Raw genomic sequence first — 23929 nt, 5'->3', positions numbered from 1 at the left:
TTTGCAAATCTGGTCCTTTTTTAGATGCCTAACTGGGAGCTCGGTCCTTTGAAAATCTGGCCCTGAAGAGGCCTGTTTTTCAGAGCGTGGGCGCCCAGCACTTTCTGAAAATCAGACTCCATTAAGGTGTCTCAAACTGGGAAACCACAAAAAGTGGAGGTATCCAAAATCTCTAGTCATTCTGGAAAATCTTGGCCCAGCTGCCACTGACCTTCCTACTTCAGTATGAAGTTAATGGGTGTTGAAGGTGCTCACAGAATCAGACCCTACCAGGATATAATGGATTGACTAGGAGTGTTTTGCTGATCCTTTGAACTACAGGAAAGAAAGTTGGCTAGTAGGAGGACAATTCTGTGTTTTTTTTTTTGTTTTTTTTTTTTTTTTTTTTTTTTTTTACTTTGGAAGTACTCCAGGTTACTTCACTGTAAACTGCACCTGGGATGACCTCAAAAATGAAATCAGTAAACAGAGCATAAGAGGCAGTGAAATAGGACCATGAGAATTGCCTTCCCGGAACAGAACACGGCCCTCTTCTTGTGTTTTTTATCTGATGTGGTTTGAATGAAATAGTCTCCTGGCATCTCCTAGGGTTCACTCAGATGTTCTGATAATCATTTAACTGCCGCAGATCCCCAGGAACCTGGTGGTCTGAACCTTTCTCTCTCCTTTATTTCAACTGGCAAGTTATTGCCTCAGGCCTCATTTTGATGCAATTTATATAGGGTTGTAGGGGAAAAAAATCTCTCTGGCTGCAAGGAAAGACTCGAGTCTGGAAATGGCAAGATTCTCAGCAGCAGTGGCAAACCCAGGGATTCAAGAGCAGCAGCAATGGGCTGCTAGGAAGTTTGATCAGACAGACTGCACGATGCTGACTGCCGCATTTGCCATATTACACTACCACCCTCCGTGTGGTCCATCAGGATTAATATCCTGTTTCCAGCAGTGGCCAATATCCATCGTGAAAGGGGAAATAAACCCATCATGTGCCAGGTTTATTTTCCTATATCCTGTAATTCCATAGGGTCAGATTCTCCTCTCCCTTACACCAGTAGGGCTCTGCTAACTACAACGTAATATACAGCAGCATGAGTGAGTAGAGTTACACCAAGGATGAATCCGTCTGGCAAACACATGGTGGAGAGAACTCCTTTCTGAACTCTGGGGTGATCAGCTCATGCCATGCCACCTGCGATTTGAGTACCCCATCGCTAACTTAGCTTGCATAATTATTATTTTGAAAACAATCAAAAAACTATCCTGCAGAATTTGTGCAACAGCAGCAGCCTATAAAGCTAACTTGAAAGAACATGTCAGACTTCTCAGAGAGAGAGAGAGCGCACATATCTGCAGGACTATACGGCTTTTCCTGCATTGCCTGAAGGGTTCATAAATTCACTTGCTCAGTTCAGGCTTAGTGGGTGGCTTTTAGGGCTGTCAAGCGATTAAAAAAATTAATCGTGCGATTAATCGCGCTCTTAAACAATAACAGAATACCATTTATTTAAATATTTGTGGATGTTTTGTACCTTTTCAAATATATTGATTTCAATTACAACACAGAATACAAAGTGTACAGCGCTCACTTTATTTTTTATTACAAATATTTTCATTGTAAAAAACAAAAGAAATAGTATTTTTCAATTCACTTAAGTACTGTAGTGCGATCTCTCTATCATGAAAGGTGAACTTACAAATGTAGAATTATGTACAAAAAATAACTGCATTAAAAACAAAGCAATGTAAAACTTTAGAGCCTACAAGTCCACTCAATCCTACTTCTTGTTCAGCCACTCACTCAGATAAACAAGTTTGTTTACATTTACAGGAGATAATGCTGCCCCCTTCTTGTTTACAATGTCACCTGAAAGTGAGAACAGGCATTCGCATGACACTGTTGTAGCTGGTGTCGCAAGATATTTACCTGCCAGAGGCGCTAAAGATTCATATGTCCCTTCATGTTTCAAGCACCATTCCAGAGGACATGCATCCATGCTGATGACAGCTTCTGCTCAATAACGAACAAAAGCAGTGCAGACTGACACATGTTCAATTTCATCATCTGAGTCCAATGCTACCAGCAGAAGGTCGATTTTGTTTTTTAGTGGTTCGGGTTCTGTAGTTTCCGTATCAGAGTGTTGCTCTTCTAAGACTTCTGAAAGCATGCTCCACACCTCGTCCTTTTCAGATTTTGGAAGGCACTTCAGATTCTTAAACCTTGGGTTGAGTGCTGTAGCTGTCTTTAGAAATCTCACATTGGTACCGTCTTTGCATTTTATCAAATCTGCAGTGAAAGCGTTCTTAAAATGAACAACATGTGCTGGGTCATCATCTAAGACTGCCATAACAAGAAATATATGGCAGAATGCAGGTGAAACAGAGCAGGAGACATACAATTCTCCCCTAAGGAGTTCAGTCACAAATTTAATTAATGCATTATTATTTTTAATGAGCATCATCAGCCTGGAAGCATGTCCTCTGGAATGGTGGCCGAAACATGAAGAGGCATATGAATATTTAGCATATCTGGCATGTAAATACCTTTTAATGCTGGCTACAAAATGTGCCATGTTAACATCTGTTCTCACTTTCCGGTGATGTGAGAAATAATAAGAGGGCAGTATTATCTCCTGTAAATGTATACAAACTCGTTTCTCTGAGTGTTTGGCTGAACAAGAAGTAGGACTGAGTGGACTTGTAGACTCTAAAGATTTACATTGTTTTATTTTTTAATGCAGTTATGTAATAAAGAAATCGACATTTGTAAGTTGCACTTTCACGATGAAGAGATTGCACTACAGTACTCGTATGAGGTGAATTGAAAAATACTATTTCTTGATCATTTTTACAGTGCAAAGATTTGTAATCAAAAATAACAAACACTGTACACTTCGTATTCTGTGTTGTAATTGCAATCAATATATCTGAAAATGTAGAAAAGCATCCAAAAATATGTAATATATTTCAATTGGTATTCTGTTTAACAGGGCGATTAAAATTGCGATTAATCGCAATTAATTTTTTTTAATCACAATTAATTTTGGGGGGGTTAATCGTGTGAGTTAAATGCAATCAACAAAGCCACTAGGGCTGTTGATTAGTTACCTTTGTTTTCTTTAATTTTCCTGATGTGCAATGAGGAGCTTGGAGATTTCCTTACATTAAAGTGAGTCTATCACCACCTGCTGGATGAGGTATTTTCTTCCCTTGATAAGAAACAAAAGGGTTTCTGGGGAAAATAGTGCGTGGAGCAGATGATTGGTGAAATTAATGTCGGCACTGGAACATAAGCCCATAATGTTCTTCCTTCACCACCACCACCACCCTCATGAATGACTAGAAGGAAAGACATGTGGTTAAGGCATCTGATCATGAGTCAGGAGAGCTAGGTTCAATTTCCAACTTTTCTACAGACTTCTTAGGTGACAGTGGTACAAAGTCACTTAATTTTTCTCTGCATTAGCTTACCCTCTGTACAATCAGGATGATAATGCTTTCTCCTACTCTGTCTGTCTTGTCTACGTAGATTGGACGGTCTTTGGTGCTGAGATTGTCTCTCACTATGTGTATGTACAGTACCTCACACACTCAAACCTCAACTTCAGATGGGACATCTAGGCTCTACTGCAGAAGAAGTAATAATAGTACTTGAAGGTCAGTGCTAAGAGTGGTAAGTCTGACTGCATAGCAGCTGAAAACGTGCTGACCGCATCTCTCACACCTTTACGCAAAACAACTCTCTCTGAGGCTGGGAAAAATTTGCTTAACTTTTCTCCCAAATATTTTTCAGTTCTGGGCATTCTACATATCTAGAGCTTAGCTGAGACAAAGGAAAGCAAGCAAAGGCCTTGAGAAAAGTGTTATGTAATTTCTAACCCCATTCCAAGCAAGAAGTACCACCACGCTCATAAAAAAAAATGTCTATTCTTGTGGAATTTGTAGCCCAGTTTTGCAGATCCAACAGGCCCACATAAGCAGCCAAACTGCACTTTTAAAGACCACTATCGCAAACTGGTGCAGTGACGAGCTATAGAAAGCCCTAAGACACAGAGGTCAGCCCAAGTGAAAGAGGGCAAGGTGTTACCAAGGAGTTTGAAACAGATTTCTCTTGAAATCTATGGAGGGAAAGGAAGAATATGTTTAACTATGAAACATCTAATATTATACTGAAAAAAATATTTCCTGACAAAACAAGCACCACATAATGAACTAGGATGACCAGGTGTCCGGTTTTTGAAAAGGGATCCTGGGGGCTACAGTCAGCACTGCCGACCGGGCCATTGACTGTCCAGTTGGTAGCACCATGCAGCGGGGCTGGCAGGCTACCTGATAGCCTCCGAACCGCATGGCTCCCAGGAAGCAGCTGGCATGTCCCCCCTCCGGCTCCTATGGGTAGGTGCAGCCAGGGGGCTCTGCACGCTGTCCTTGCCCCAAGCGCTGCCTTTGCAGCTCCCACTGGCTGGGAACCGCGACCAATGGGAGCTGCGGGAGCTGCGCCTGCGGATGGAGCATCATGCAGAGCCGCCTGGCTGCACCGCCGCATAGGAGCCGGAGAGGGGACATGCCGCTGCTTCCGGGACTGCTTAAGGTAAGCGCTGCCCAGAGCCTGCACCCCTGACCCCCTCCTGCAGCAGCCCTGATTCCCTTCCCACCCTCTGAAACCCTCGATCCCAGCCCGAAGCACCCGCCTGCATCCCAAACTCTTCATCCCCAGCCCCACCCCAGAGCCCACACCCCCAGTCAGAGCCCTCACTCCCCCTCCATGCCCCAGCCCTGATCTCCCTCCCACCCTCCAAACCCCTTGATCCCAGCCCAGAGCACCCTTCTGCACCCCAAGCCCCTCATCCCCAGCCCCACTCCAGAGTCTGCACCTCCAGCTGGAGCCCTTACTCCAGCCCCCTGAAAATGAGCGAGTGAGTGACAGGGGGGAGATCAAGTAACAGAGGGAGGGGGGATGGAGTGAGCGTGGCCAGGACCTTGGAGAAGGGGCAGGGCATGGGCGGGGCCTTGGAGGAGGGGCAGGGCAAGGGTGTTTGGTTTTCTGCGAGTAGAAGGTTGACAACCCTATAAGGAACACCAGTAAAGAAATGCAAAATCTATATTTAACAAAAAATTTTAAAACGGTCTCTAAAACTTGTGATTGGCTTGCTCCCTCAGTGACGAACTAAAAACACCGGCCTGAGCCAGGCATCATTCAGAGTACCAAGCCCAGGCTTGAAAAGTTCCACCATTTTGATAGATTCTGTCATTTCCAGTGATATTTCCTATGCTTCAGATGGGGAATTCAGCTGGAGATAGTAGACTCTTCCAAAAGAACAGGACATTTTAAGAGAGGCTCTGGTGTGCTACAGAAATCTGGGTCTCCCACATTCCCTGACAAGTGCCTTAACTACTGGCTATTCTCAGAGTGAGGCCTGGTGTATACTGGGGAGAGGGTGTCGATCTAAGATATGCAACTTCAGCTACAAGAATAGCGTAGCTGAAGTCGACGTACCTTAGATCGACTTACTTCACGTCCTCACGGCATGGAATTGACAGCTGCCGCTCCCCCGTTGACTCCGCTTCCGCCTCTCGTTCTGGTGGTGGTCCAGAATCGACGGAGCGTGTTCGGGGATCGATGTATCGCATCTAGACGAGAGGCAATACATCGATCCCTGATAGATCGATCATAGACATACCCCGCGAGTGGCTCTCCCCGGCCCCAAAAAATTGTATCCCGGACCTGAGAAACCTTCCTGATAAAAGTTTAGTTGAAACAGCTATTTTTCCTGAAAAAAGTTTGGGGTTCAAGATATTTTTCCAACCAAAAAGTTTCATCAAAAAATCCCCAATCAGCTTTCTAGCAAATGCACCTCAAATTCAATGTGCAGCATCTCTTAGAAACCTAATCTTGGGCCTCTCTTGAGATGATGTTCCTCAGCGTGACAGAATGCATCAAACTCTATGGTGAATTTGAGACCGGACAAACAGGTCTTAGGGGGAAGACTGCCACATTCATTTTTACTTGTGATCTAGCCCAGAAATTTAACCCACTCCGGTTATGGTATAGGGGGCCAACTGTCATCCACTTTCAAAAACTACACCCTGAATACTATTACTTGTTGAAATGCATAGGAGGGAGTTAGTACTTTTCTCTGCCATTTATGTACAAAAATATTGTATGCATGTCTTCCTGTGGATCCTAACAATGGCAGCTGACAGCCGCTCCTAGAGGAAACCTGTACAGTTATTTGCCCTCATTTCCCCTGAGGGGACAAGTGAAGTAGTCCCTTTCTGTTACAGTTGATATGTGAAAACTTACACTAAGCTAGCTGTAATAGCACCTTTTGACTGCTTTATTGATTTCCGCTTTACTAGGTTTGCAGTTTCTGCTGTTTCCCCTTTACAGGCTTTTTCCTGTCCTTCGCGCCGAGTGAACTAAAAAGGTAGATGACAGCCACACAACATCCACTTTGGCAGGGCCACTTGTGGGATATCTGAAGGGATGTGTGCCTCGCAGGAAACCCCACACCTTCACCAAAAGTTAGCATCACACAGAAAAGATGTGTGATCAGTATGGAAAATAATTAGATTCCACGTACAGAAAATCCCCCTGGTGCTTTCATTGGATAAGCTACTCTTCCCTTCCCACCCCCTAACTTGTTATCTAGAGTTGCTTGCATCCATTGCAATACCTACCACATTCCACCCCAGAGGTGGCTGCCCTTTGCTAGAGGCTTAAGCAATCTCCACTAGCATACGGTTTGTGATTTTTGTAAAGAACTTTGAAGTTGTAAGAGATCCGATGAAGCAATGATAAAAATCAGTAACACTGGGGAGAAAGAGATGTATGTACATTGCTCTCTGTGCATAAATGCATTGGTGGCGCAGGGTCAGAGGAGAGGTTGTGCGGGCATGATCACTCTCAGAGGATAAATTGTCAAAACCAAAGTGAAACAAAGAGATCCATTTGCACAGCAAAGCCTGTGACTTGAATTTCTGGCACGCAAAGAAAGCAGGCATGTATGCAATACCTGAATTACTTCTGGGTAACTCATGAGTGGACCAGACTGCAAAGAAAGAGAAGGAGTAATTTATTAAACAAGAAGCCAGTCCTCAATGGGGATCCTCTGTCCAAGAAATGCTGCCTGCATCAGAACATTCCCCCTTGATTTTGAGATGGAAGTCATGTGTCTGGAGGTTGCTTCCACTGCTGCCGGATAGGGCTTGCTGGGCTGCCATTTCCACTGGGCCTCAGCAGAGGAAAGATTTTTTTTTTTTCCCTCTGACCAAGTTCTGTGGGGGGGACAAAGGCACCAGGGCTGGCTCCAGGCACCAGCTCGTCAAGCAGGTGCTTGGGGCGGCCGCTCTGGAGAGGGGCAGCACGTCCAGGTATTCGGTAGCAATTTGCGGCTTTTTTTTTTTTTGGCTGCTTGGGGCAGCCAAAACCCTGGAGCCGGCCCTGAAAGGCACTGTGGCTGATCAGCTCTGCCCCTCAACAGCAGGAGTGAGTTTGTTCTTTTATTTACAGTGTATGGCATCCATGCAGGAATAAGCTTAATGGAAATAAATTAGGACTTATTTGGCTGACAGGCCAAAAAAAAAAAAAAAGGCTTGCCGTGCAAGTGGCGATTCAGTGAAGATTCTAAGGATAATGGTAATTAGCAATGGAGAGAGAAATACTCAGAGGCCTCACACCAGTTGGACAGCCACAAGCGACTGACACACCTCTGGGGCTGAGGAGATTAAATTCTTCAGTAGGATAGAAAGAAGGGGATGAGTTAATTCTCTGTCATGTGTTTCTGTCTGAACACAAGAAAGAAATTACTTGTATCTGGCACCTTTCAGACTCAGGATATCCCAGAGCCCTTTGCAATGACGAGTTTAGATACTGACAATGCAGCGACGGGGGAGGCAAATGCAGCATCCTTCATAAGTGTGGCAAGATGCCTCTCACTCACATATCCCTGGACATTCAAAGTGGTTGCCTCTTCAAGAGCCATGAGAATTGAACTTCTCCCTGGGAAAGGGAGATGGGAGTTAGGTTTAACGCCTTAGCCACAAGAATGCACCTTTAACTTTGAAGCAACCCCCTTTGCTGCCCAAGTCCTCATAAATCATACAAGCCCCAAGGGAAGACCCAGAGAGAAAGATGCCATAACACAAGTCATGAGATATACAAGACCCACTGAGATCCATGCTTTGACGTCCTGGAATGAAAGGCACCATGTGGGAGAATTGAAGATAGAGCTTTTCACCTCCTGGTGCTGCATCCAGCACCTACTTGGTGGTCTTCACAAAATGAGTTGGTGGTATCAGTTCAATTCCAAAAGAATACAAGTTCCCATCATAAAAAATATTGCCACTATTGGCACCTTTGCAAAGATGGTCTTGTAGACAAGGCACTAGGATGGGCACTTGGCTCTGCTCCTGACTCTGCCGCCAACTCTCTACCTGACATTGGGCAAACCACTCAACTTATTAGCTTCACTTGCTGTCTATCAAATGAGAGGTCAGTGAGGTTAACGCCATTAAAGTCTGTGAGGTGTTCAGCCAGAACAGTAATCAGTGGCATACAAAAGCTTGTGGATAAATAGGTTGGCCTTCTCAGCAGCAGGGGCTGAATAGTCCTGCAGACTGAACCCCACTCTCACTGTCAGAGATGGGCCCCTCAGGTGAGAGATGGGGCACGTTGGGGGGCAGTTGGGATGGTGGATGAAGAAAGCTTGCACTGTTATTGAGCTATGCTCTACCTGCTCTGTGGATCAGCAGAAGACTCTAGTCTTCTAACTCTATCATGAAGAGTGGCAGGTTGGTAACATTTACTTCTATGTAACACAAGTGGTTGAAATTTTTCTAGTGATTTTTTGTCACAATGAAAATTTTCACAAAAGACGTGGTGTTGTTTTTTCAAAATATTCTGATTTTTAAGCAAAGTGAGTATTTTTTCAGTTTTTGTTGTGCCTTTCCACACCCATTCTCTTATTTCCCATTTTTAGGGGCACAATGAAAAAGAAAACACCCAGTGAAGGTTGGGGGGGGGGGGAGATAAAAGGGAAAAAAGCTAGAACTGCCTCCCCTTACCTCCCCCCAAAAAAGGTTTGATTCGTGGAAATTGTCAAACAAACAAAAAATGGTTCTTTTATAAAACCTATGGAATGCAAATGATTTTGAATTAAAAACAAGCAAAAAAACCCCACAAAAAACGAACATTTTTCTTTTTCAGCCATCTCCAATATGCAATTTCCCTCCATGTGGATCAGCAGTAGAGACTCAACCTGGCACCTTCAGTATCCAAGTACAAATGAGTAACTTCATGAGCTGGCAAAGTAGTAGGTTATTATCCTACATGTGAACAGGGCACTGGAAGAGGATGCAACACACATTTTAGAAGCATGTTACGTATATTTCAGAAATTGTCACTTTAGGGCCACATATTCTTTTCTTGGGGTAAGTGGCTGAGGAAGGAGAAAAACATGCAGGAAATTCTATGACCTTCACCATTTGAACTTTTGATCCAAATGCTTCCTTCAAAGGGAAGCTTTTGGGAAATCGCAGAGACTTGGAGGCTGTCAAGGCTGATTCCCCACTCTGGCACTTCGAGTGCAGAAGGTGGGGGCCCGCAAGGATTCTAAAAATTAATACTGGCCACTCCAGGCTTGTATTAAACTCCCAAGGTTACAGCTTCTGTCTGACCTTGGATGGGTAGATGCTGCCGACACGCAAGTGAAAAAAACCCCTTCGAAACCAGAAAGGCACACTTGGGAATTCCTTCCTGTGGGGTATTCTCAAGCACCTTTCACCTCCCTTCTGGGGAAGAGCTGAGAAAGAAAACAAAGGAAATTAGCTGTTGCCACCAGCTAATTAAACAACATATGCCTAAACCTCTTAGGACACCAAAAATCCAATCCTGTTCTTAAAAAAGGGTATTTTTGTTAAACAAAGAAAGAAAATACATCTGGAACTTAGGCTTTTGCTAGATTTAAAGAACCCACTTACAAAAATTAAACATCAAGAATAACCTTCTTGAGGTCCAGCTTAAAGGTTACAAGCAAAACAAAAATATTTGGGGTTAGCACAGAGGAGTCCACAAGCCAATAAGAAATAAACAGAAATAAACCTAATTGCATCTTCCTAGGCATAACCTAATTTACTTACATATCTGGGGTTTCAGATAAGCAATCTCTAGGTATGACCTGATGGTTTTTCATACCTGGCTTTCAGCTTCTCACAGCATAACTTTCTCTTTCCCGGAGAACCACAACACATAGACAAAGGGAAGTTTTTTCCCCATTTTAAAAAGTTCTAGCCCTCCCCTTGGCTCTTTTGGTCAGGTGCCCACTCCTTTCCTTTTACCTGTGGGCTTGTTAACCCTTTACAGGTAAAGCAAGTAGAGAATAACCACCAAGAGAGATTCCGTAGCCAACTGTCTGGCTAGGTGTCCACAAAAGGGAGCTATCCCCCCTCTCATTTATCACAGAGGCAATCAGGGTTCATCCTCACACTGCAAACTTGGCTCCTTAAAGAGCCATGCTGACTTGGACTGTGCTCCAGTGTCTGTGCTTTGCTGCCTGGAATACATATCCGGAAGGGATTTCATGGCTTTTTGATCAGCATTAGCCACCATGCCGGGATTTGTTGGTAGTTCAGGGGAGCATGGCAGGTAAGGCTGACCCAGCTGTCACTCTCCTGCTCTGGTATGCCATTCCACTCCTGAGACTCACAGAGACATGACTGCATTAAGAGCGCACCGCACTTCTGCAGGCTCCTAGCTGAAGAGGCCAGGTGGCTGTGGAGATGCTCCTCACCACCAGCCCCAAATGAGTTTTAGGGCCTTCCCTCTCTATGATGCACAAGCCAATAAAACATGGCTTCTCTACATTCTAAACCTGTATGCAGTACACCGTACCTAATACATATAAATCAGGTGACAAATCTGTCCTGGGCCACTGGAGGAATTTCACCCAAGTGACCAAGCCCTAGTCACACATGACTGCTGGCTCCTTTGAGCAGCTGGTACGGTGATCCAGGGAGAGCAGGCAGGCAAGTGGAGGACAAGTCAGAGAGAAAAGAACTGAAAACAAAATGAAAAAAAAAAAAAAAAAATCAATTCATCTGAACTGAGCCAGGGCAGGCAAAGAACAAAGGGTCAAGAGACAAAGCTGGAAACTATAGACCAGCGAGATTAATATCAGTTGCGGGTGAAAATCTGGGAAACTATTGAAGGTGAATAGAAACAGCTTTTTTAAAAGATAAAGTTTAAAAACTGCCTGAGATTCAAAATAATTAACCTAGTTCATGTCATGCTTCCACAGCACCTGGAAGATTCTGGCAAATCTCACTAGTTCAGTAGGATTATTGCACTTGGATAAAAGGCCTGGACTGAAATATCAGGTGCGTGGGAAGTGGTGCATTCTTCTCTCACTACAAACCGTGCTATGCTGCAATGCAAATGAGACCTAAAGCCGATACCCTGATTGCTTGCAATTAATGAAGATTCTACCCTGTTTTTTGCAGATGTGGGGGTTACTAACATCAGTGCGCTGGTCAAATTCTGATTTGGAAAAATAAGCTCTAGCTACCTAAACATCTCTCTGCAGGTCAACTGGATACTGTATTTGCTCCATTCCTTACCAGAAAGAGTTGGGTACCCGTGAGCTGTTATAAAGATGGTGCACTCCACCTGAGAGGCGGCCGTATTCAGTGCTGTGAAACAATCTTTGGGGAAAAGGCATGAGGTAGGTCAATATGGGTCAGCAAAAAAGATTTGAGGGGTAAAGTGAAAGCCTTTTTATAGGTACCTGAACTGGTAAAGGGCCTGGGCAATGTTGCCTGATGTGTATTATAGTGAAACTTTCCCCCATCCCATGACTCGGGGACTCAAGGACTTTTTCACCTGTCTGATTATTGTAAACGTTAAAACAGAGATAGTCAAACAATCCACTGTAAGCATTAGCGTGAAACTGTTCAAATAATTAACCAATTAAAGCAAACCTGGTAATAAATGTACAATGTCATTATGTAGAGGGAGACATTTAAACCTTGTTCCAGACCATCTCAAGCTCAGTAAACTAGTTCAATGTCTTGTCAGATCAGTATAGTGGCTAGATTAAAGCTTCTGGTGTTTTGCTGCCAGAACTTGTATAATGGGACTTTGGAAGAAGCAACTTTTCCATTAACAACATCTCCTTCTCTGTTGCTCCAATGATGTGTAACACACACACACACACACACACACACACACACACACACACACACACACTTATTATTCGCAGAACAACCTCTCTTTTGTGGGATACTTTACAGTGCAATCCCAGCCAAGAGATTTATGGGGAACACACAACAGTGTTTTTCATTCTGCTTTGAGAAGTAAAGGCGAGTGTCTCTCCCTTTGTATTAAAGCTTAGGAGCTATGCACTTTAACAAACAAAACAAACAGCCAGTTTTCTTAGCGAGAAGGAGGAATGCTGCCTAGCATCTTTGAAAGTCTTCTGCAGCTCATTTTGAGGTTGTAGGGTGACCAGATGTCCTGGTTTTATAGGGACAGTCCTGATTTTGGGGTCTTTTTCTTATATAGGCTCCTATTACCCCCCCACCCCGTCCCGATTTTTCACACTTGCTGTCTGGTTACCCTATGAGGTTGTGCTGTTGAACTCTGTTGTCTTTGTCTGTTTCGCACCATCAGTAGGTTTCCTGAACTTCTAGAAAAAGGGAACATGAATTGCATTTAGTATCCATCACGAACCCTTTCTGCTTTTAAGTGCTAAGTTATGTCATAAGTGTCAGCCACTCCCCCCACCCCAGGTGTCTGAAGATGAATAGCATGATTAACACTGATGCATGTTCAATTGTGTCCCATTTTTTCTAGTCTAAAAGTAACTTCTAGAGTATAAGATCTTGCTTCCCATTTCTTCCAGCTAGCAGAGATGACTGAGCTGAGGCAGCAGCCTGCGTTTCTATGGCTGGTCAGTACCTAGGTTTATAAAGCCATCTGCCACTGGCCATCTGAAATGCTTCTTTAAGTGAACCCCCTACCCTGGCATCATTGGACCACAGCTAAAGACACAGTATCTGCACTTCTATGAGCATTTCTTTAGGACAAAATTAGGTCAGGCAGCTGCATCAGACTCCCTCAAGCTGAATTTACTCCTTTACCCTGATACCATCATTTTGAGATTACAGCTTGCAGGCTGCAGGTAGGAAAATAAATTAATTTAGTTCTTTCTCCCCACGGGTCCTTTCTAATCCACTGCAAAACTACAATGTTCTCCAAAATGTAATCTAAATCCACAACGAGTCTATCCTCTTAGCCAGGGTCCCCTCACCTCTTGCCAGGTTGGGTCACACCAATTTGCTAGGTTTGCTTATAAGTGGGAAAAATTGGTCTGTTTTAGAATTCAGTAGGACTCCCAACATCTGACCTGCGGCTGTACATAGATGAAAGAATGAAGAATAAACAAAGAAAACTGGGGAGAGGATGGGGGTTGCTTAGACTGATCCTGAATTTTGGATTCCTCGCTTTTTTTAAAAAAAATATGCATTCTTTGGAAGGAAACGAAGAGCCTTTCCTTGGACCGCAGTTAACTGGTCAGTGACAAATATAAAGTCAGACATATTGGCCTCTCCTTAATCAATCACCCAACATGGAATTTCGGGTAGAATGAATGGACTTGGAAAATCAGATGAATAAGTCAGGCAGAATTCACGGACTCCAACACCACATGGTGGCCAAAATGACCATTTTTAACATATTTGTGTACTGCAGCCATTTTAAAGAGACAGATCATACCCGATCGCCCTTTAGGGGAAGAAGTCACCCTCTTTGTGCTGGCAAATGCATAAGGTATAATCACACTCCCTGCACTCCTGAGTCCTACGACTGCTCCTTCTGACCCCGCTATGCAAGCAACCCCTAAAGGGGCGGGGCGGTCATGGGACCAAGAAGTCAATGTTTGCATGTACAGCGACATCACTTTTCCCTTCGATCACTGGTAGCTTGCTCAACAGCACAGAACTACTCCTCCTCCATCCCTGGAGACAAAGGGCTTCGTAAGAACATTTGTGAGGCCTGCATGAGGACCCACTGAATTCAGATCCAGCTCTGAACATTGTAACTCAGCCTCATAGCAAGGAAGAAATGGAAACTTCTGCAACTATTGTCTGCAGCAGAGGAACAGTATTCCGTGGGAACATTGAGAATGCCTTGGCATGAGCGGGGAGGAGTGCAAATGGTATGCGTGTGGTTGTGCATACTACACCGGTAAGACTACTTTTGGGGCAGAAAAGATGGCCAAGTGATAAAGATTTGACTTGCTATTACAGTGAGTACTACCTACATAAAATACCTAGAACTGGGTTAGAATTGATTCAGATCCAGGCATTCATCCAAACATAAATTACACAGAATAGGAAGGGCAGCAAACAGGGTCTTGAAAAGTTCTGAAGGTATTGGTGCTACTATAATGGGCCCTTTCTAGGCTCAGAGTTTTGTTCAATACTCATTCTGTCGCAGTTAAAATACGGAGTGATTTAAAATCCTGGAGAGAAATCTGTACAATTCTCTGTTTAATTCATTGGGAGATTTTGCTTCTCAGCTGGGAAGGATCAAGGGGGACATCCTCACAAAGAACATAAGAATGGGCACACTGGGTCAGACCAAAGTCCATCTAGCCCAGTATTCTGTCTTCTAACAGCGGCCAATGCCAGGTGCATCAGAGGGAATGAACAGAACAGGTAATCAACAAGTGATCCATCCCCTGTCACCCATTCCCAGCTTCTGGCAAACAGAGCCTAGGGACACCATCCCTGCCCATCCTGTCTAATAGCCATTGATGAACCTATCCTCCATGAATTTATCTAGTTCTTTTTTGAACCCTGTTATAGTCTTGGCCTTCACAACATCCTCTGGCAAGGAATTCCACAGGTTGACTGTGCGTTGTGTGAAAAAATACTTCCTAGAAAGTTCCTTTCTGCAAGCAAAGGCCTCCTTAGTCATATTTGCTCTTGCATTTCAAAAACATACCTTCCCCTCTTGTTGGTAATGTCACTTTCTGCCTTAGAGTTCAGAGTTTTCTGTTAATTGGGGGAAGGAGCAGCTGTTTAATGAGAATGCAGCCCTTCCTGCCTTTTTAAGTGTGCTAAAGGTAGACAAGAATTGTAGGCAGGAATTTTAAACAAGAACAGCAAGACTGAGAAGTCCCCAGATTTTCATCTTGTCACATGTGGCCCTATTTTTCCCTAAAGATAAGTTACTTAGGAGAATACTTCTGCTGATTGCAGTGCAAAGGCATCGTGCTCTCTTGTTCCCATGGGGATCAGTTCCCCTCACGTAAGTTCTAAGGTAACGTCTCTGTGAAATGAACTGGAAAACGGCCACCATCTTGGAATCTTTCGGGGAATATAATACCCAGAATCATTTGGATGGAAAGAGAGAGCACCTTCATCCCTTAGAGGGAAAGTTCAACTCTCAGTCAGCTGAGTGAGCTGCTGTACAACAGACCCCGAGAAAGCGCCTGGCAGGAGGACATCTGTCTTACAGAAGTTAGTCCCTGACCCTCCAACCCTCTATAAATTCCGCATCAACTTTTTATTAGAAACTTTCACATTTTTTTTCTCAACCATGATGGCTCAAAATAAAGACATACAAATGTTAACAAAACCAATGCCTTTCATAGCCTAGATTCTCATTTCATGCCACTTGACCTAACTTGGTATAGTGAGGGTACATTCGCTTAAAGAAAGATCTAAAAGCCACTTTGGCTCCACTTCTTGTGGCTAACAGCATCTGTTTTTCTTCAGCTCGCTGCCTCTGAGCGGCTGTGCACCTTTCAGACTGTACACATCAATGTCAGCTCAAGGTCAAACTGTAGTTAGCTCCAGACGAGAGCTGAGCTTCCCTCCCTTCTTGCACTGCATCTTCTGGGAGTGCTGGATCCCAGCCTGGCAGAGTAGATTCAAGCCAGAAGCTCAGGGCGCAGATTTTCATTTTTTTTTTTTTTGGATTCAGACTTTGTGGTGGGTGCCATACTGGCAAATGCCTAACAAAGGAAGCAAACAAGGGAAGCTGCTTAGGGAGTGATTCAGTGCAACGCCTCTGCAAGCTGTAATTTACAAGGCTTGAAACCTCATTTATGTACCATTAAAAACTGAAGCCCTTTAGCATTAGATGAGGCACTGAACCCGACCAGATAACTGCTAACAAAACACACTACGGCTAGGAGGAAGCTATGCACATATGTACATTGCTAAAATATGCGAAGACGACACACAAGAACTGGTGCAAAAAATAAGGCATAAAGCATCGACTTTACCATGCTGACCATCACAGGACCAGCGCCACGCTCCATCTGCATGAACACCCGTGCGATGCCCGCTTTCTCCCAAAGAAAAGAAATATCAAGACTCCAAACACCATAAAAACACAATTCTTGGCGTATGAAACAAAACTCATTCAGCACACAACCAGATATCCGGTGATATCACAGCCACTGTAAAGGTTGCCTGGTGTCAGTTCTGGGGTTGGCTTTTGGATGGATAGTATGTCCTCTTTGGGTATTATTTCACCATAAGAATTCATATCAGTGAGAGCTGATGAGTTATTTGCCCTGAGGAGCAAATGTGGGAAATATTGTACCTTTTCTTAAATAAAAATATTGACTCTTTTCTTACCCCCTACCCAAAAAGAATTAACTTAAAGAACAGATTCCAAAATCACTTGTCAGAGAAATGATCCATCCTTGTGCCATTTCACAAGGAAGAGGAAGCAAATCCAGTTGTGTGTGACAACAGCATGAGGGATGAATTCAGCCTATAAGGGGAGCACTAACTCCATCGATCTCCCTGCTGCTAGAACCTCACAGAGCAGAATTGGCTCCAGCTGAGCCGAAAAGGGCCTGTGAAACCCAGCACACATCGAATAACAGACTGAAAACAGTGTAAAAATACACACAAATAATAATACAGGAAAATAATACAGAAGCCTACATTCCAACCTACTCTTCACCCACCCACTCACACAACAGCAACAATTCTGATAAGCCTAGCAACCAAAGATTTAGGGCATTGTTTTCCCTTGAGTGATAAAGCAGGTATACACACTTAGATGTACTGTATAGGTTATTAAGCATTAAAGGAAAGACAATTCTTACAAAAACACACATATCCCAAAGTACTGTTTTAGTTTTTATAAAAGAGAGAAAGAGAGAGAGGAACAAAAGATTGTTAATAAATCTGAAAAGGTCATTCAGGATTCTTCTTTTTATTTTTAGGAAGTAAGCTCAGGGTTAGTATCTTGGCAGCTGCAGCAACTGTGAAATATTAAAGCATTTGTTGTCGTTCGTTGGACGAGTGGCTGGATGAACTACTTGCTGGATTCTTGGGAGGGCTGGCTGGGTTGCTAGTATTTGCCAAGGAACCAGAGGGATGACATCCAAGCCCAAGATATTTTATGACATCTTCAGGAGTTAGGGCCCTTGCTTACCAAAAAAACAGCTTTTAAAGGGAGCGGGTGTAACAGCATCAGCACAAAGCAACTTTCAGTTGAAAAAGAATTTGTATCGTTTCATACAGGCTCAGCGAGCAGCGGGGCAACCTTTTTTGGCTCCCTTTGTGGAGCTGCGGGAAACAGACCTCAAAGATCCTGGCTCAGGTCTCATCTCTGGGTAACGTATCGGATGCATACAGAGGGTCACGTTCAGAGGTGATGGCTAAGGGTGGTGTAAGTTACTTGTCAGTGAGAGAGTATCCATGCCACATGTAACACGGTGTGGATTAAACTCTCCTGTTAGTTGCCTTTCATGCTACAGCCCTCTCTGCCTGCCCCATGGCATATAAATCACACCAATTCTGGACTTCCTTAGACTCGCAAGGGGAAATTCAGAAAGGATGGGTAAGGAGGTGTACATCAGAAAGTGGGTGGGAGTCTCACGGAAGCAGCCTAGCTTCCTTTGATGTAAACCTCCCACCATAACGAATAAGAAAACAGAAGTTATTCAGGCCAGAGAGAGATCCTGGTCTGTACACTTTGTAACATAGCACAGTGAGGCACTTGCACGCTGACAAGCAGTGAAAAAGAACCAACAGAAATAGGCAGGAGAAATCTATTGAGAGGTCAGTAGGAGACGTAAATTAGATTAATTTAGAGTCCCCTAGATTCACTTCTAACTATCCCTTGTGCCACCAGAATGGTACATAGGGCTCCTAGCATGTTAGATCTGCCCTTGGTTTGACTACGAGCGGATGGACTCAATTTGCAAGATGCAAATATTCCCATTTAATTCCAGTTGCCTACAAAATACTACATCCCTGGTTCCCAGACTACTCTGTATTGCTACTGGTCAGTGCTCGCCTCCTGCCCATTTTGCCTGTCTAGCTGCTTGACAGCCAGTATGGTACGCATTTGAAAGAAAGGACTTTGTGTCTCAAGAAAAAAATTCAGATGCAGCAGAACACAATGCATCGGCCATACAATGATATATTAGGATCTGACATGAAGTAACATGATTTACTGTGATACTACAGGATGCAAAGTGCCAGACTATGAAATGAAATTATTGGCTTAGCGATATATTCCATTAAATTCAAGCTAGATCGACCTGATCTCCATTTCTAGGAGGCAAAGGTTTGCACACCTGGCAAGGAAATGTCCCATTTTCCTTCTAGACACGGAGAAGTGTGCTTCCTTGGGATTCTTTTACCAAAGTGACAGATTAACCCTTTCTGTTACAGTTGGCCAAGACTAATAATGGTGCCCCCTTGACCTTCACTTCACCTCAGGGTGGGAGGGATAGCTCAGTGGTTTGAGCATTGGCCTGCTAAACCCAGGGTTGTGAGTTCAATCCTTGAGGAGGGAACTGGGGTAAAAAATCTGTCTGGGGATTGGTCCTGCTTTGAGCAGGGGTTGGACTAGATGACCTCCTGAGGTCCCTTCCAACCCTGAGATTCTATGATTTAAGTAAAAAAAAAAAAAAATCCTTTACCCTGGAGTCTCCAGACCCAAGTTACCAAATCATTATTTCCATAGTGCCAGTGGAGTGGCCATTTTGAAGGCAAGAAAGACAACAAAAAGAATCTCCCTGCCCCAAAGAGCTTCTAATCTAAACAGGCCACACGGATGGCAAACTAAAGGGGAAGGCATATTTAGGGCATGCTTTGTTAGTTCCATTTACGTGTTTCTCCTTTTCCATTTCCTAACTCCTGCTCTGGATGGTGGGCAGGACGAGGGTTTTCAAAACCCTTCTGGGAGGAGCATAGCTGAAGGAGAAAGCATTGTGGGGGAGGGAGGCAGGGAATGTGTGCATGAGGGTAGCAGGTAAAGATGCACTCTTGACAGCAGGGGAGACAGAAGTTGTGTCTACTCCAGGGGATTTAGGTAAAGCCTTGCTAGGCTTCAGACCCTGAGCTCCAGCCCAAGCGTTGACAAAACAGCTATTTTAGAGCACTAGGCTGAGCCCCACAAGCCGGGCTGGGAGGCTTATGGCTGTGAGCTGTGTAGACTTAGCCCTAGTGAGTTGGATAGCTTCTGGCAGTCCTGCCATGGTGTCAGTTAAACATGCCCTGAGCTCCCCCAAGCTGCCTGAGTCTTTCTTTCACTGAGACTCTCACTGGTGCTCAGACCAGATTTAAATGTGACCTGGTGAAAAAAACCCACAAGGCGTCAGAGCCGTGTCAAGGATCCCCACACAGTGGTGCTAGCACAGGAGAGACTGTTTAGCCAGAGTTCTGTACTGCAGACAAGGGCAGTTAGTCACGAGGCTTGTGAAATGCATACAGGCCCTGGTCGTTGGCAGGTGGGGTCAAACCTGGGACCTTTGAAGCTTAGCGTATGAGCCTCTACTGCATAAGCTAAAAGCCACCTGGCTCTTAGTCGAGGCTGTCGCAGACTCATTAATCTCTGACTGGGCTAGGTGCCACTAGAGGGGACAGAGCACCACACCAAGCAGGCCTGGGTTACACCTGGACACAGTAAAGGGATGTGAAGAGAGATGAATGGTGAGGGAGGCAGGGATTAGGAAGGTGAGGGCATGGAGACTGAATTGAGGGTTTCTGAGTAAAACAGACAACCAAGACTGAGAGAAACAAAAACAAAGAGTTTAAGGGAAATTGGCTATGCAACCTCCCTCTCTCAGCGGTGGTTGTTTCCTTCATTTGCTGTTGTTTCAGGCCTTGGCAGCTACAGCCCAGCCCCTCCCTACATCAGATGATGTCTGCACCCAGATTCACATTCCATCTAATCTGTGGGATTAGCCTTCTATATCTGCATGGTACAGGTTGTATATGTAATCGCTTCAAACTATCCAGGAGAAATCTGTAAACCAGGCAAAACGGCCATGTGCTGAATGCACTGGGTTTGGATTCAGATCTTAAACTGAAATATCGAACTCTGCCAAAATGTCTAACAAGATTTCTAAAATAACTTCTCTCTCACTCCAGGAACTTAACTATCAAGGGATACTATTTCTTCCACAAAAATTTCCAAAGCTAAAGCTAACATTTCATTTTACTTTTGGCAATGTCAGAAACAATGTCGAATGGAACTTGAAATGCACTCCATTTCTGGGGGAGAGAGGGGGGAGCTGTGATTTCCCATCACTCCTTATGACACTAATTATACACACAAGGCAACTTCATCTGCACTGAGCAGAATGGCTCCATGCACGGTGGCGTTCACTCAGCTCAGATCCTTGCATTGCTGAGCGAGTCAAGCGTGCATTGTAACTGCAGTCACAGCAAGTTTCTGATGTGCTTCTCCAAGACTGGCTTGCTTTCTTCTCCCCGCCGCCCCTCAACTCCCACTCTTCTTCCCAAAGCATAAAGTCTTTCAGAAAGGACTTCCATCTAGTTCCTTCATCAGCCTACATTTGCCACCTCTTCTGCACATTTTGCTCCTTTCCTGTTTAATAATATTTCATCACCATAATAAAATAATATTTATAAAGCATCCCCCTAGCAGCGTGGTTCAGTCCTGACCTAGCAGGGGCAACACAAACAGTTACACATAGCATCAAACTAAGTCATACAGCATCCAATTATAAATACACACTAATTAATAAATACCAAGTGCCCTATAATCTCCTATATTGGCTACTCCAGCATAGGAGACGGAGACGCTCTCTGAACCTCCATTCAGTGAGTCTTAGGCACTGTTCTGGCAGGTGAAGGGTATTGCCTTGCAGAAGGGGTCCAGTCCCCATATTAGCAGATCTCATGGGATCCATGAAAGTGTAGGATCAGCATGAAGACAAGGGTCCTTCCTGGCAGCACAACTCCAGCAGGAGCATGCTGTTGTGAATATCACGGCTAGTCAGTTTCCTCAGAGTGCACCTGATAGAGGAGGGATTTGAAATGCAGAGCAGGAAAAAAAGAAGTGTGAGTCCTGATTTATCCACATTGGTTCCACTGGGTTCTGGGAGGGAAGGTGCTGCAGAGAACTATTGTCTCCAGCCAGGGAGCCCCTGGAGAGAGGGTTCCTCAGAGGTATAGAAAGGGAAGGAAACGTGTAATGGAGATAGTTCTCTTCCCCACAACATACACCAGGATTCTGTCCCCATCCATCTGTGGAGCAGATGAGACCACAGAAGCCTAACTAGCTAAACTAAATAATAATAATTAATAACTAAACAGATCAGTATCATTAAGCAGGGGGAAGGGGTCCAACACTGAGGCCAACAGGGATTAAAAGAGAAGACGCTCCTGAGGCAGAAATGTTAGATTGATGTGGGTGTCTACGAAGCAACTTTACATCCTAGTGGACTACAGCAAAAGTTCCAGCATCTGCTAACCTATGGAACAATAGCTCCCTTGAGAGGTGCAGGAGACACACCACAGTGAGGGCCACAGGGAGAAGGTCTTGAACCTATATCGGTCCCTCCTTATTAAGGCCGTTACAAATCAACAGGGCCAGTCACAAATCTATCTGCTGCATTGTAAGCAGCCAGCATAATGAGCGGCAACTGATGTGACTTACTTGATATACCGGCCAGTTCCTCAGCTGATACAGTAAATCAGCATAGCGCCATTGATTTACACTAGCCAAGAATCCAGCCCACGGATTGCCTTCGATATTGGGGCCCCATTGCAATCCCTGGGCATCGTTACTAAAATATTTTAAGCCTATACAACGAAATTACATGAAAACACACTGGGATTATTTTTACCCAGAATCCTCAGATTCCAACCCTTTGCAAACATGAGCTGGGCAATTTTCATTCTGTTTTTATCAGTGCTGCTTTGTGCATGTCAGCCACCGAAAGCTCTGCTCCTCAGAACGACGCCTTCAGACAAGTAGACTGTTTCTTATAATTAAACAGAGTTACCAGGACCACAGTGCGCTGGCCCGAGATGCTCAAAGGAGCAGAGGCCAAGGAAAAAGAGCCCGGGAGAGAGACACCTCCATCTCTGGGTTTTTATTCCAAATAGTGACTCTGCAGACACTCACCTTGGCATACAAAGGAAGAGGGAGTTTCTCCAGGGTGGACACGGGCAGTGATGAACACCACTTTCTGCTCAGCTCCAGACCGCAGGTTTACTGCAAAAAAAAAAGACAAAGATCCTTAAGTTGGGTCCCCTATGCAGGACGCAAAGGACCATTAATATTAAAGCGTATCCTTTTATTAAAAAATTGTTCATACATTATACATGGGTATAATCCATAATTAAAGGAAGCAGCATTGCTATCTATTCATATCATGGCCTATGAAAGACGGTGCAACAGCAAGGATTGCAAGTCTAATGACACAAAGCCCAGGCTGCAACAACCAAGTTAGTTTCCTTTTTAAAAACAAGATTTACTACAGTGAGTTTAACTGCATTGTAATCGCTCGCTCACTTGTGATAAATGTCCTCCTGGGGCGACAAGAAAAGCGGTGGGGTTCCATTTCCATTCACATTGTAAAGCCAATTGCAGCCTGCATTACACTTGATACAAGATTTAGCATAGTGCCAAATAAAGGTAAGGTGCTGGCAAATGCCATTTATTAGCATGCTTTCTTTTTTCACTATTTTGGCCTGGTTCTGCCTCTATCAAAACATAGGCCAGAGATATTCAAAGTCAGCAAGGTATGCAAAACAAACGAGGATTAAATGCACTGAGGAACACTGGAGAGAATAATCATTTTATAGAAACCACTTCACCCTGCACTGAAATGCAGTCACCTCTGGGGTGGAACATGACAGCTATTTAACAGCACACGGCACAACAGTTTGTAGGAATGAAAATTTTACTGTATCCATTTGAAATTACAGAAAGGTGGGAGGGAGCTTTAGTAGTTAGAATGTAACCAGGAATTTAGCCAGGACTCTAAGGTTAACATCTAACAATTCAACCCTATATTGGGATAAAAAAATACTTCAAACTATATTGTCCTGTCTGTCTATTAAAACTGTAAACTCTATGGGGCAGAGGGCATGTTTTCTTCAGTTTGCCACAGGGAAAGTGCTTACAAACAGGCAATAAAAAATACACTCTTGCAAAAAAGGACCATGGGAATTGTAATTACCTGAGGTCCTGACCTCATATGGTCTACATCTCATCTGGATCTAAAACACTCAAGAGGGGTAACACTAAAACCAGCAAGACAAAATTGTGACAGACATCTCTATTTTCAGTTTAATCCCTTTCAAAATAGACAAAAAGTTTTAAAATATAAAACAAATAAATCTAAAATTCACAATGAATTTTTAATTACTCACACACACAGGATTACAGGATAACCATACAGACACAGGGAGAGAAATATGGCTCTTTTAATAGCAAGCAAATTGTGAACGCTGATTTTTTTTTTCTCGTTTAGACATTCTAATCCCAGCCGGTGGCAAATCTAAACCCACGATGACAAAAAAAAATAATCATAATCAATACGTTTTCAGTTCTTCTCTGGAGGCAATTGGACCAGAGACCATAGCAGGATTCTTTTATATTTCTTTAGTCCCTCTAAATGTCCTACAGCTGTTCAGC

At 43.9% G+C, this 23929-nt stretch overlaps 1 protein-coding gene across 1 annotated transcript in view; it reads right to left on the bottom strand.

Annotated features, from left to right (window-relative positions):
- AGBL4 (ATP/GTP binding protein like 4) overlaps window positions 1-23929 on the bottom strand; it is a 1407981-nt gene that overhangs the window by 278850 nt on the left and 1105202 nt on the right. The window contains exon 7 of the mRNA XM_034778118.1: window positions 22412-22501. Coding sequence (XP_034634009.1) covers window positions 22412-22501 — 90 coding nt within the window. The remainder of the gene's footprint in view (window positions 1-22411; window positions 22502-23929) is intronic.

This window comes from Trachemys scripta, chromosome 8 (genome assembly GCF_013100865.1).
Source record: "Trachemys scripta elegans isolate TJP31775 chromosome 8, CAS_Tse_1.0, whole genome shotgun sequence".
Taxonomy (NCBI): Eukaryota; Metazoa; Chordata; order Testudines; family Emydidae; genus Trachemys; species Trachemys scripta.
The sequence above is the reverse complement of the archived record's forward strand: the minus strand, read 5'-3'. Positions and strand labels throughout refer to the sequence as shown.